The following is a 14,498-nucleotide window of genomic DNA, read 5'->3' as shown; positions in this document are numbered from 1 at the left end:
ATTGTGTATTTTGTTCTTTGAATTTCTTTGACTTCTCTCATTACGTTAATCTCTGACTTTCATTGTAATTTTTAATTAGGAAAAGCTAGAATTTGGAAGGTACTTTTATTTTCTGGATTCTCTTATGGATATTTTTGTTGCTTTTAACTGGATGAAATGGCATTGAAATACTCTACTGCATTTATCTATTATACATTAATTTAATCTGAAATTTTCCTAGGTTTCTTCAATAAATTTCTCAAGTTGTTGGACCAAAGATGGTGTTTTTGATGCTTGTTCCTGGTATTCCTGAATTATTCCATCTCTCCTCCTCTAGGGTTTTCTATCACAAATAATAAAACATATATTACAGTAGACTAGTCCTGAAATGTTTTTATACTTTCTGTCAAATATTGTAGAAAAATGCATATTAAAAAACTTTTTAAATTGTCTACTAGGTAGATTCATACTATGAAATCTCAAAATTTTCAGTTTAAGCATGATTATCTTTTTAAAAAATATTTGTTATTAATATTGTTTTATCTTTTATTTTATTTTTAATTAAAATTTATGGATAGATTAATTTTATCTAATCTAGACTCAAGGATTTAGTTGTTCTTTATAAGTATGATGTGCTGGTCAGTCAATGATATTGTATATGATTTGGAATTAATGTCAATGGTGGAAAATCACTATATGTCATCCTCCTTATAACTAATAAAATTTTATTTGTATTTTGATGATATAGAACATAACAAAAATATTTTTATTTTCAATTTATGTCATTAATACTTGCAATGTACATATTTTAGAGTCTAAGGCTACCTATATTAAAACATTTCCATCATGAGAAAATGATATTTGACATTTGTTCCTTGTTCTTTTGCTTTTTGTGATACAAGATTTTCCTTAAAGAATATTGATGAAAATTTTTAAATAAGATACTAGCAAGGAGATTAAAGCAATATATCACAAAGATCACCTACTTTTCCCAAGTAGAATTTACATCAGAAATTTATAGAATGAATAATCAAGAATAAGGAGGATGAAAAAATATAGCCAATCAGTTAATAAGCATTTATTAAATGCCTATTATATGGCAGGCACTGAGATAAGTAATAAAGATACAAAAAAGCAAAAGATAGTCCCTCTTTCAAGGTGCAAATAATAAGCAAACAATTATGTAGAGAATTACAATTAAGAGGGGATTGGGGAAAACTTCCTGTAGAAGGTAAGATTTTAGTTGGAATTTGAAAGAATCCTGGGAAGTCAAGAGGCAAAGATAAAAGAGAATATTCCAGGTCTGGGAAACCATGAAAGAAAATTCCCAGAAGCCAAGAAATAAACTGTATTGTTCAATGAAGATGAAAGAGGCCAAGTTATCACTGTATTTAAGGCACATGGCAAATGGTAAAGTGGGAAAAGACTGGAAAGGTAGGTGGGGAATAGATTATGAAGGACTTTTAACTTGAGGATCCTGGGATAAAAGGGAGACACTGAAGTTTATAGAGGGGTAGGGTAATATGGTAGGGCTTGAGTTTTAGGAAAAATTAGTTTGATGGCTGAAAGGAATGTGAGCTAGAAAGATATGAAGCAAGTAGGTCCACCTATATATAGGCTATTGCAATAGTCCAAGCATGAGATAATGAAGCCTTGCACCAAAGTGTTTACAGTATCAGAAGAGACAAGGGGGTGTATTTGATAAATGATGCAATGGTGAAATCAATAGGCCTTAGCAACAGATTTGATATAGATAGGGGACACAGACATAGACATGTTTGTAGACTGCAAAAAGAGGAAATAGTGGATCAGGTAGAGACTGTGAAAAAATAGGAATGATGGGCCAATCTTTTAGAGCAGATGAGATGGAATGGGGTCATTTGTGCACATAGAGAGATTTAATGTGAAAGATATCAAATATTTACATTGATATGTATTATGTAACATGTTAACTACAAATGTCTTAAAATTGTTTTGAAATCATTATAGTTTCCCTACTCATTACAAGTTTCTCCAACATAGGACAAATCAGTTTTTCTACTTTAAAATATTAAAACAAGGAAATTCTGGGAATTTACAATTACTTCATTCAATTTCAGTCAAGTGATCTGTCACTATCATGTCATATACTGATTATAATGATGTGCTTTAACATTAGTACTATTAGTATTATGGGCTTGAATATATTGAACTGATATGGAACTGGAAAAATCCACTTCCAAAATATAATATCTCAAATTAAGATTTGCATCTTAATTTTATTTTAAGCTACTGACATTCTAAAGAGAATCATACAATTACCAAATATTAGAGCCCAGAGACTATCAAAAATGATTATTATCCTCATCAAAACAACATATAAGAACCTATTATATGAGGATATTACTGAGTCATTCATATCAATAGAAATGTAATAAGTAGCTATTAAAGGTAAGGAACCATACTAAGTCCAAAGAAGCCACAGTCTTTATTTAGTCTTCAAATAATATCCAGTCCAAATGAAAATACAAAACTGGCCTAATGAAGAAGAGATTGATTTGTGGGTGTTTTGTAACAGTATAGCTGTGAACACAGACAACTCTTGATTACTGAGAAGCTAATTATCCAGGAGTGGATTAACCAGGCCTCTTGAATTATCTTTTGGCCTTCTGGTACCTGTCTTTTGACCATTCTCTTGCTTATTAGCACCCCCACTTGATAATAGATGGGAGAAATAAAAAAGAGACGAAATAATCCATCATGTGTTCTGTTAGCAGATTTGTTAAAAGTTTTGGTGGAGGAGAGAATACAACTATTAGCTAAAATGAAATTTTATTATTACCTATGGATTTCAATTATCCATGCTGTCTCCTTTTTCTATTACTATAGATTATTACAAGTTGACTATAAAAACATTCCTGTAGAAAGGCTATTAAAAAGCAATAATGTAATGCTGTGATGAACAATGGAGAATGAAACACACCATGACCAAGGCAACAAAGACTGTTTATTCCTTCTGTGTTATAAAGGAGTGTTCTTGTGAATTATGACAAAGCATAGATACTCAGTAAGCTATTAGGGAATATCTTTGTAACTACTCTTCAATTCTGTAGCAAGCACTCTTGGTGGTAAGGAAAATCATGACATAGAGGCCAAAAATTTCTTTTTATTCTAGTGATCCTGTCCACTTACAGTCTTATAAGTCTTATAAAAATCCTTATAGTCTTAAATCTTTGAAGAGAATTCCACAAAGATAATTTAACAATATTAAAATAAGGACCAAAACTTAATATATAGCAAAAGTAATAAAACTATGAACATCCATTCAATATGTGTATTTCCCTCCTTAACTTATGTAAAAGAAAATTATAATGAATGGAATTTTTGTGTGAAATATGTATCATAACTATCTGTGCTTCACTGTTTTTGACAGACATAACAAAACCATGACTAACCATTTTATAAGCCATGCTGACCTTTCAAGATGTTGACATATGAAATGCTCAAATGAATTCTATAGATCAAATTTAACTTCTCAATTCCTCAAACACTACTTTTTGTAAAAAAGGTCTATTCATTGAAAGGCACCACTGCCCAAAATGGATAATAACAATGTAACACATTCTCAGAAAAAGCTATAAATGTTCTACTTCAAATTGAACATTTTAATTAGAATGAAAAGTTGTTTTCCTGCCAACATTATTCTCTTTCCCTCTTTCTTCTCCCTCACCCCTAAAATGTGCCAAAGCAGAAGAGTAAGGACAAAAGTACCAGCTCATGTAGAGAATGACTGATGAAGGTACCAAGCAGAAATTGTGATAAAAAAAAATTGTCCTTGGAAGTGCAAGCACTTCTGCAGAACAATTAACTTAATTAACCAGACAACATGAATATTCATAAGACTGTTAATGTCTCCCACATCCAAACAGATAAATGTGATGTAATGACTTCTTAGTCAAGCATATCTAAAATTCTCATGAACACTGTACCTACACTTTGGTTCTTTGCCTGAAATATCACAGAAATTAACACTCCCTTGGCAATATTTTATTCTCCCCAAATTAATTGGAAAGCATGAATTTATTTAAATGAACTCCTTAGGACTATGTTGTTTTGTAGCCATCAGACTGAGGATCAAGCCTTGTTTTACAACTAGATGGGATTTTTTGTTTTTTGTTTTCTGGGTTTTTTTTTATCTTTATGTCCTTCTAGTTTTTTCTCCTCAACCTGAATCTCTCTGTATAGTTCCTTAGTACCAGTTCCCATAGCAACAAACACCATTGCTAATGGCCAGGATTACAAATACAGGCTTCCCCACATCTGATCCATTTGATTTTGACCATAATTCAGCAGCTTAGTCTGCTGGCTCAGTAGAGTAATTTACTAAACACTCTCCCTCTGGGTGTCTCTCTCCAGGAGGCAAATGACTTCAAAGGCAGGCTGTCTCCTCATGTTCTGAAGCTTGAAAACTTCCTGCCTAGCACTTGTTATTCGTATTCTTTGCCTATCAAAGTAAGAAGTAGGACTTTAGACCTCAAACAAATGTGCTCAGTAAATCATCTCCTATTTCCATTAGGTATAACCAGTTAGAACTGGTTACTCAGATAGCTGGTGCTCAGATAAAATTCTGACACTTGAATGCTCTCTCTCCAGCTATTCTAGTGAAAATTCAGTATGTAGGCATGTAGTATGGGTTTAAAAGATTTGTTTTAAAACTGTAACATCTATAAAGCTCAATTATCATATGGCAGTTTCCTTTTTTTAAAACTGAGCTTTAAAAAAAAAAAAAAAAAGAAACATTCTCATTTTACTTATTCCTTGAGATTGCTGCCCACTTGGTAAAAATTTATCCCTTTGTATGCACCCATCTTGCTTGCTTTTGATATAAAACTGTTAACAAATTATCTCAGGAGTATAAATACTAATGAACAGAAACAGTGACCCAAGCACGTTCAATTTGCATGGAGTGTAATGTTGGAAAAGTTCCATCTCATAACATCATCATCACATTCATAGCAACTAAAATGACCTGTCAAGGTTAAATTGCTGGCCTAACATGCATTTGCTTCTTTGTAGCAGAGGTTGCCTCTCATGGTATAATTTATCAAATATTAAAAAAAAATTATCAAAGATAAAAAAGTAACACATCAGATTGGAAATTTATAGGAGATTGGTACATGGGAATATAAAATTTTAAAAATTATTATTTTTGTAGGTTTCACAATGCAACTTAATGGTTCTTACAATTTTAAAGAGTCTTGGGAAGATTTTATCTCAAATAGTCTTTAAGCATCTTTGAATGGATTACACTTAAAAGTCTAAAAATATCTTTGAACCAACAGTAAGGGATTGAGTGATAATAAAATAAATGTTGGTTGAATATAATATATTTTTCTATCCAGTGATGAACTAAATTTTTGATATTTTAATATTTTTAGAAAATTACCTCTGCATATGTATGTGTATGTGGAAGTGTAAAGAATTAAGGAATATAGGTTTTTAAGATAGAAGTCAATATTCAGTCAATATCAACCCTTGCTTATTTATTTAAGAGATAATCTGGGCTGCCTAAATTGTATAGCATAACAGATTAATTTCACAAAATTGCATAACTCAGTGAGTCTGCTGTCACTATTCTTACCTGCTGGTATTATCCCAAGAGGAAGTGAAGTTCTGACAGGTGTCAGGATATAATTTGTGTCTATCCCAGCATCCATCTGGGCTCTAAGAAGTAAACCTTGAGCCACTTCACTTGCAGATCCATCACCACCAACACAGATAATCCTATATTAAAAAGGAACAATTCAGAAGAAAAAGAGAATATCTAAATATTTGGTGAATAGTCATAAAATTCAGGTTTCAAAATGTTTAGAAAATTTTTCCTTGTACATGCAAATTTAGCATGTACATGAATAGAGAATAAACAAAATAATTAGCTAGCACTAAATAATTGAAGTATAACAAACTGGCTAATAAGCATGACAAATTTTAAAATGTTAACATGTTTGAATTATCTTTTGTTCTATTAATGGTCAACAGCATATAATTCTCTTATTAATAAACTGTTATCAACAATATGTTCAAATAACACCCACCAACCAAATAAAACTCTGCTGATTTTTAAAAAATCATTGAGAACTCAATAGTCAGTAAAAGTATGTACAAAGAAGTTTGGGATTAAAGTACTGCTGATGTGTTACTACTGGGTTTATATCCCAAAGAGATCTTAAAGAAGGGAAATGGTTAGTTAGGGTGCAAGAATGTTTATGGCAGCCCTCTTTGTAGTGGCCATAAACTGGAAACTACATAGATGCCCCTCAATTGGAGAATGGCTGAATAAATTGTGGTATATAAATATTATGGAATATCATTGTTCTGTAAGAAATGACCAACAGGATGATTTCAGAAAGGCCTGGAGAGACTTACATGAACTGATGCTGAGTGAAATGAGCAGGACCAGGAGATCATTATATACTTCAACAACAACACTGTATGATGATCAATTCGGATGGACGTGACCCTCTCCAACAATGAGATGAACCAAATCAGTTCCAAAAGAACAGTAATGAATTGAATCAGCTACACCCAGCGAAAGAACTCTGGGAGATGAATATGAACCACTACATAGAATTCCCAATCCCTCTATTTTGTCCACCTGAATTTTTTATTTCCTTCAGAGGCTAATTGTACACCATCTCAAAGTCCTATTCTTTTTGTACAGCAAAACAAATGTTTGGACAAATATACATGTATTGTACTTAATTTATACTTTAACATATTTAACATGTATTGGTCAACCTGCCATGGGGGGGGCGGGGAAGAAGGGGAAAAATTGGAACAAAAGGTTTGGCAATCGTCAATACTGTAAATTTACCCATGCATATATCTGGTAAATAAAAACTAGAATTAAAAAAATAAAAATAAAGTACTTCTGATTATCATTAGTATGTGAATGTTGTATCTGAAACCAAATTCCAGCTACCTCTCTCTAACATTGTTTTTAAATTATACCTTTTTATTAGTATGTCTACCCTTTAACATGAGTTAGGAGACAATTTTTTGAATGTTTGAAAATATAAGTACAGGGAAATAGTTGTAAAGTAGATCTAATGATAATATTTACTAAAATATTCACTAAGTAGTTTAGAAAGAACATAATCTTAGAAAAATATGGATTCTAAAAGTATATTCCATACTTCCATTATTCCATTATTATTCCATTATTGATCTAAATTACATGTTATAAGGTTACAAAAAAAATAAAGCTATATAGATTGAGTAGTGCCTTGTCTATCCTGGCTCCCCATTCCCAGCTTTTCCTTACCTATTCAGATTATAGTTTAGCTTGTTTTGTCACTAGGCTTTCCTGTAAATCACTAGAGATTGGTTAAAAACTCTAAGGATTGAGATCTGTTTGTCCACAACCACACTTTCTCCAATTTGGAGTTTTCCACCCAAATTCTGAGAGAATTCTCTTAAACTGTGGTTGATTTGTCCCTTTTTCTTTTGTTCAGTTTTATATGTCCTCTCTTAGCTGAGTCCTTGCTCTCTAACTCAAGACAGAACAGAAATTCTTTATTCACACACTATATATTGAGCAATGAGTCTAATTGTGGGTCTTTGGTAATCAATATGTGAGTGATCCTTAGAATGTAATCTTGTACCAACAGATTAACCAGGAAATTTACTATTTACAATGAGGATTAATTGACTTCCTTAAAGCATAGTGAATTGTAATCTTCTCATCTTCTTCATCTTTAAGAATAAGAGAGAGTAACCAAATTCCTATAATAATTTGGCTCTATAATAATTTGGCTCTGTCACAGTATAGAATTCATATAAGCTAAATTCTCAGGTAGCAAAAGAAGCAGTGAATGTGATAGTTGAACTTTGAAATAGAAATTATTTCAGAGAATTAGAGAGAAAATTTACTGAAATGGTTTAATTGGCAAAAATGATTAAAGAATATTATGGTATACTTAGAGAACCTCAAAGACTATGCTAAAAAGCTATTAGAAATAATTCAGAACTTTAGCAAAGTTGCAGGATACAAAATAAATCCACATAAATCCTCAGCATTTTTATACATCGCAAAAAAAAAAAAAAAATCCAACAGCAAGAGATACAAAGAGAAATTCCGTTCAAAATAACTGTTGATAGTATAAAATATTTGGGAATATATCTATCAAAGGAGAGTCAGGAATTATATGAGCAAAATTACAAAATACTTGCCACAAAAATAAAGTCAGGTTTAAATAATTGGAAAGACATTAAGTGCTCTTGGATAGGCTGAGCAAATATAATCAAGATGACAATACTCCCTAAACTAATCTATTTATTTAGTGCTATACCAATCAGACTCCCAAGAAACTATTTTAATGACCGAGAAAAAGTAACAACAAAATTCATATGGGAAAACAAAAGGTCGAGAAATTCAAGGGAAGTAATGAAAAAAAATTTAAATGAAGGTGGTCTAGCTATACCTGATCTAGAACTATATTATAAAGCAGCAGTCACCAAAACCACTTGATATTGGCTAAGAAATAGAGTAGTTGATCAGTGGAATATGTTAGGTTCACAGGGAAAGACAGTGAATAAAAATAGCAATCTAGTGTTTGACAAACCCAAAGATCCCAACTTATGGGATAAGAATTCATTATTTGACAAAAACTGCTGGGAAAATTGGAAATTAGTATGGCAGAAACTAGGCATGGAGCCACACTTAACACCACATACTAAGATAAGATCAAAATGGGTCCATGATTTAGGCATAAAGAATGAGATCATAAATAAATTAGAGGAACATAGGATAGTTTACCTCTCAGACTTGTGGAGGAGGAAGGAATTTGTGACTAAAGGAGAACTAGAGATCATTATTGATCACAAAATAGAAAATTTTGATTACATCAAATTAAAAAGCTTGTGTACAAACAAAACTAATGCAAACAAGATTAGAAGGAAAGTAACAAATTGGGAAAACATTTTTACAGTTAAAGGTCCTGATAAAGGCCTAATCTCCAAAATATACAGAGAATTGACTTTAATTTCTTATAAATCAAACCATTCTCCAATTGATAAATGGTCAAAGGATATGAACAAACAATTGTCAGATGATGAAATTAAAACTATTTCCACTCATATGAAAAAGTGTTCCAAATCACTATTGATCAGAGAAATGCAAATTAACTCTGAGATATCATTACACACCTGTCAGATTGGCTAAGATGACAGGAACTAATAATGATGAATGTTGAGGGGATGTGAGAAAACTGGGACACTGATGCATTGTTGGTGGAGTTGTAAAAGAATCCAACCATTCTGGAGAGCAATCTGGAATTATGCCCAAAAAGTTATCAAAATGTGCATACCCTTTGACCCAGCAGTGCTACTAGTGGGCTTATATCCCAAGGAAATACTAAAGAAGTGAAAGGGACCTGTATGTGCCAAAATGTTTGTGGCAGCCCTTTTTATAGTGGCTAGAAACTGGAAAATGAATGGATGTCCATCAATTGGAGAATGGTTGGGTAAATAATGGTATATGAATGTTATGGAATATTATTGTTCTGTAAGAAATGACCAGCAGGAGGAATACAGAGAGCTTGGAGAGACTTATATCAACTGATGCTGAGTGAAATGAGTAGAACTAGGGGATTATTATACACTTCAACAATGATACTGTATGAGGATGTATTCTGATGGAAGTAGATATCTTCAACATAGAGAAGAGCTAATCCAATTCCAATTGATCAATGGTGGACAGAATCAGCTACACCCAGAAAAAGAACACTGGGAAATGATTGTAAACTGTTAGCATTTTTTCTTTTTCTCCCCAGGTTATTTTTACCTTCTGAATCCAATTCTTCCTTTGCAACAACAACAACAACAACAAAATTTAATTCTGCACATATATATTGTACCTAGGATATACTATACCATATTTAATATGTATGGGAATGCCTGCTATCTAGGGGAGGGGGTGGAGGGAAGGAGGAGAAAAATTCAGAACAGAAGGGAGTTACAAGGGACAATGTTGTAAAAAAAATTACCTATGCATATGTACTGTAAAAAATATAAAATTAATAAAAAAAATTTTAAATAAGGATAAAAAATGATTAAAGAACAGAATATAGAATATAGAAGCTATAGAGCTTAACTTTAATTCCCAGGAAAATTCTAGAATAGGTCATTAAAAGTGTCAGTATATCCAGAAAAGGAAGTGGTGAGGCAGCATGGCTTCACCAAAAATAGGATATTTTCACAGAGGTTAAAAAGAGTTTTCCCAAAACCATCATTTCAATTATACATAAATCATGCTGCAGCAATAGTTTCTAAAGGACTAAGATCAAATACAAAAGGATTTCATTACATCCACTAACAAACATTTATTAAGCACCTACTATTATGCAATTATTCAGCACCTACAGGATTTCATATACTATGCTAGTCACTGAAGGCAAAATAATATATGAAACATTTTTTGCATTTTAGAGACTTACACGAAGAATTCCTAAAACCATTCCAATCTCGAATGGTCTTTGGGGGTAGGAGATATGAGCCATTCAAAGAAATATTTACCTTAGATATTAGGTGACTGATAATATAAAGTATAACAAATTTGAATTGAAATGTAATTTCTAACTTATGATTTAGACCCATGTCTATGTGTGATTTCATAGGAAAAATACAATATTATGATACTATATCCCTTTAACTCATGCACTAGTCAATCTAGGTTTGCTGAGATAAGGATGTACTTTAGTATCTAGAGAGACACAATATCAGGGAGTCAGGGAGATCTCTAATATATGTTAATTAGGTAACTTTGAGGAAGTCCTTGATCACACAACACTCTAAGATTATAAATTGCAAATAAGTTTAAAGAGAGGGATTTTCTATATGGGTAGATCCAAACCAAAAAAAAAAAAAATTTTTTTTTAAATTTTCTTTTACTAACAACGCTATTGTGGAAGAAAAAAGTTAATGAGAAAGTTAATGAGGAATCTACTTGAGCTGTGCCAATAATGACTAGTCATCAACATTATTTCCACTGTCCTTGCACAAATGTCGGGAATTTAACTTAAGGAAATTTAAGTATTTTGCTCACTATTGAACATTGTATAACACTGATAAATCACCAGCAAAGGAAGAATTAATTCAAAAAGAGCTTGCTTTAATCACTCAGATATTTGAATGCTATGCCATAGTATAAAACTTTAGTGCTAGCAGCCATTTACAAATAGGTACTTTTTCACTGTTTTCAGGGAAGATAATTAAAATTACCCCTGCTGTGGACATAAACCAGAATGTTTTTGTCTAGAAACATACTGCTGAGACCTAATGTCTATTTCCTTTCTTTAAAGAGCAATAAGAGTTTGTTAAAAACATTGCTATTTATGTTTTCTTCTGAAAAAGAAATTGTGATTACTCCTCACCACCTTCATAGTCCTAAGAATTTCATTAATAAATTTTTCAGCTTCTGTTTTTAGGTTAAAAAAAAAACAAGTGGAAATTTTGCTAACTTTAGTAGTTAGTACATTTGTCATAGCTAATATACAGAGTTCAGTTGTAAATATTAGTGAGATAATGTCTGGATTAGTCATTCTGTCTGGTTAAAATCATAAAGAATATTAGGGAGAAAACCTTAAGCAAATTATTTTATAAAGACTTGTTTTTTAAAAATCATTTAAAAAGATTAAAAAGTATGTATTTCCATATGTTAAGTTGTAAACTACCATCATAAAATAAGAGTGATAATTTGGTCTTTTTTAAAACTGCTTTTTATTAATACTTCACAGATAAGATGCAATACACAACCTGAAGCCCCTAAGAGCATTAGCAATGAGTCTAGATTTGCTTGTTTGTCAGGAAAGGTTTCAATTATAAACTAATTGTGCTTAGTAAAAAGTAACATGTTAGTCACATTACTTTTGTAAACATAATCCAATTGCTAAGTTGCTTTAGTATATGTAATACATTCAGAAATGTGAGAATGTGAGCCACTGATAAGAGAAATGGTTTTACTTTTCTACTTATATCCCCAGAATTTTGTATATAATAGTATTTTAATAAATACCACATCCATTTATTCATTAAGATCACATCATATGGTATTGCCTTAAACACAATTTATGGAAATAATTTACTTTTTCTTATCTAGTATAAAGCTGGTTGTTTAATGCCAATAAGTGTCCAGGGTTTGGTCTATGGAGTGGGTGATTATAGATCATCTTGATTATCCAAGTAGATCAGCAGTCAATGCTATGATCCCTCTGAAGAACTTGCATGCTTTTCTTTTAACACTAATAGTCTGATGAATTTGGCTAAGATCACTTCTCTTTTTTGTGACTGAACAACAATAATACAATGAAAAACATATTCCATGTCAGCTGTTGAAAAATTTTGACTCTCAAATAGGTGCCTTTGTACAGGAGATTGGTTTCATCCAATTGAAAAATATGCTCTGACAACATGGAGGAACCTTTACATGCTATTCAGTTACACAATTGTCAATAGATAAGCAGAATTTAGGAGAAGGTATATCAGTGTAGTCTTGAGGTTTTTATTGTTTTGAAGTAATATAGGCTAGGCATTCTGTGCCTCATGACAAAAGGACTGATGAAGTACTTTAATCCAGGATTGGAATGAATGATGAATCCTCAATGTTTCATATATGTATCTCCAAAAAAATCTGATGATGCTAAATAAACTAAGATGTTTCAAGGCATGAAGATTTGGACAAGAAAGAGTTAAGTACAGTGCTGATGAAACTAAGGAGTGTGGTGTTTCTCATCAGGAACCATTATGGCATTCCCCATCTCATGATGCTCCCCCCTTAATTTCGCCTTAGTGGGTGGATGGAGGAGGAGCAGTGGGAGGAGCAGTGACACTATCAGCACCACTCATGCAGCAGCATTGTCAACCCCTTTTGACACAATTCCAAAAGGCATTAGTTAAAGCTAAAGAGGAAGGACAGGATACATCTGACTTGAGAATAGAAGCATACCTTGTGATTGAAGAGTTCGACTCTTCAAGTCAAGAAAGAAGAAGATATACTCCTTTTAATATGCAAATTGTCAAAGATTTGAAAAAGGCTTGCACTTTTTATTGGTCTACATCATCTCATGTTAAGATGGTATTAGAGAATTTGGCTTATGAAATTTTAATCCCTAGTGATTGGAAATCTATAGCAAGGACATGTTTAGACCCTGGACAAAACTTCTTGTGGTTTCCCCTTTATCTTTTCTTCTGGGGAGGGTGTCCCATGCTTGAATAGCAGCAGAAAGCCTTCATGAAAATAGTGCAAAGTCAAAATAAACCCTTTGCTGAATTTGTAGGACCTCTGAAGACAGCTGTCATATGAACTATTGGTGAAAATGTAACAACAGAAATTATAAGACAACTTGCTAGAGACAATGCTATGAAGCTTGTAGAAAAAGTATACTAGAACTACACAAGGATGCTCCTTTAGAGGAGATTATAAGACGCTGTGCCACAGTGGGCACAAATACCTTTTATACCAAAGATATGAAGCAGACATTTCAAGATTGGAACATGGGAAGACAGGCAAAAATCTTCCAGAGATACTCTTCAATTCTTTCAACATGGTAAAGAAGGGCATCTGGAAGCTCAGGATTGGCAGAGAAGACGGGGTGGGAAAACAAGACCAAAAACCCCATGTCCAAAATGCAACAGAGGCTTTCATTGGGCATCAGAATGTTGATTGACTCAGTAATATGGGAAGGGGGGCCTAGCTGCAGGGTCCCAGGCAAAAAACACTTGGAGCATGATGACAACCGATGTTACACCCAGAGAATCTTTAGAAGTTCAGTACTCCAATGTGATCAATTGGCTGAGAAGCAACTTGATTTGAGAAAGATATTTTAACTGGGAAGAACAGAGTTGTATGCATCTGGGACTACTGAGATATCCCCTGGAGGGGTAAAATCTGTCCCTGTATGGCCTATGGATCCTTTGACTCCAGGCACAGTAGGCTTGACCATTTCACCTCATGAGAGTGCTTACAAAAGAATGTCTATCCATACACTGATATTGGAAACTGGGGGATTTGTAGCTAATATCCTAGTCACTAGTTCATGAAGACAATGTGTGACATCAACCAGGAGAAGTAATAAATAGCATCAGGTTTAGTGATACAGAGTCCTAATAGGCAATCTGGTGATATTTACACAGATTTTGACTCCCAACAAGAGAATCCAAGAATTCCAAGAATGCAGCTGTTACAGATGACCAACCTATGCTCACTATCTATGTAAATGACATGCCACTGGAAGGGTTAGTAGACACAGGTGTAGATCATACAGTCATTAGAGGTGCTAATTGGCTCAATCATTGGCCAAAGATTAAGACAGACACCCATATGTCTGGTGTAGGAGGATCAATAGCAGCTGAAGTTAGTGCTATCCTATTGAGATGGACTTTTGAAGGTGAAACAAGAGTTTTTACTCCTTTTGTGTTGAAAAATCCCCATAAATCTGTGGGGAAGAGACATTTTACAACAATTAGGATTAAAAATTAGTACT

General features: G+C 32.9%; 1 protein-coding gene across 2 annotated transcripts in view; it reads right to left on the bottom strand.

The window, feature by feature from the left end:
• The window catches only part of CERKL (CERK like autophagy regulator), a 224,758-nt gene that overhangs the window by 36,718 nt on the left and 173,542 nt on the right, over positions 1–14,498 (bottom strand). For both annotated transcript variants that reach the window (XM_074302962.1, XM_074302961.1), the window contains one exon: positions 5,600–5,742. In XM_074302962.1, the coding sequence (XP_074159063.1) occupies positions 5,600–5,742 (143 nt within the window). The remainder of the gene's footprint in view (positions 1–5,599; positions 5,743–14,498) is intronic.

Source organism: Sminthopsis crassicaudata, chromosome 3 (genome assembly GCF_048593235.1).
Source record: "Sminthopsis crassicaudata isolate SCR6 chromosome 3, ASM4859323v1, whole genome shotgun sequence".
NCBI classification, from domain to species: domain Eukaryota; kingdom Metazoa; phylum Chordata; class Mammalia; order Dasyuromorphia; family Dasyuridae; genus Sminthopsis; species Sminthopsis crassicaudata.
The sequence above is the reverse complement of the archived record's forward strand: the minus strand, read 5'-3'. Positions and strand labels throughout refer to the sequence as shown.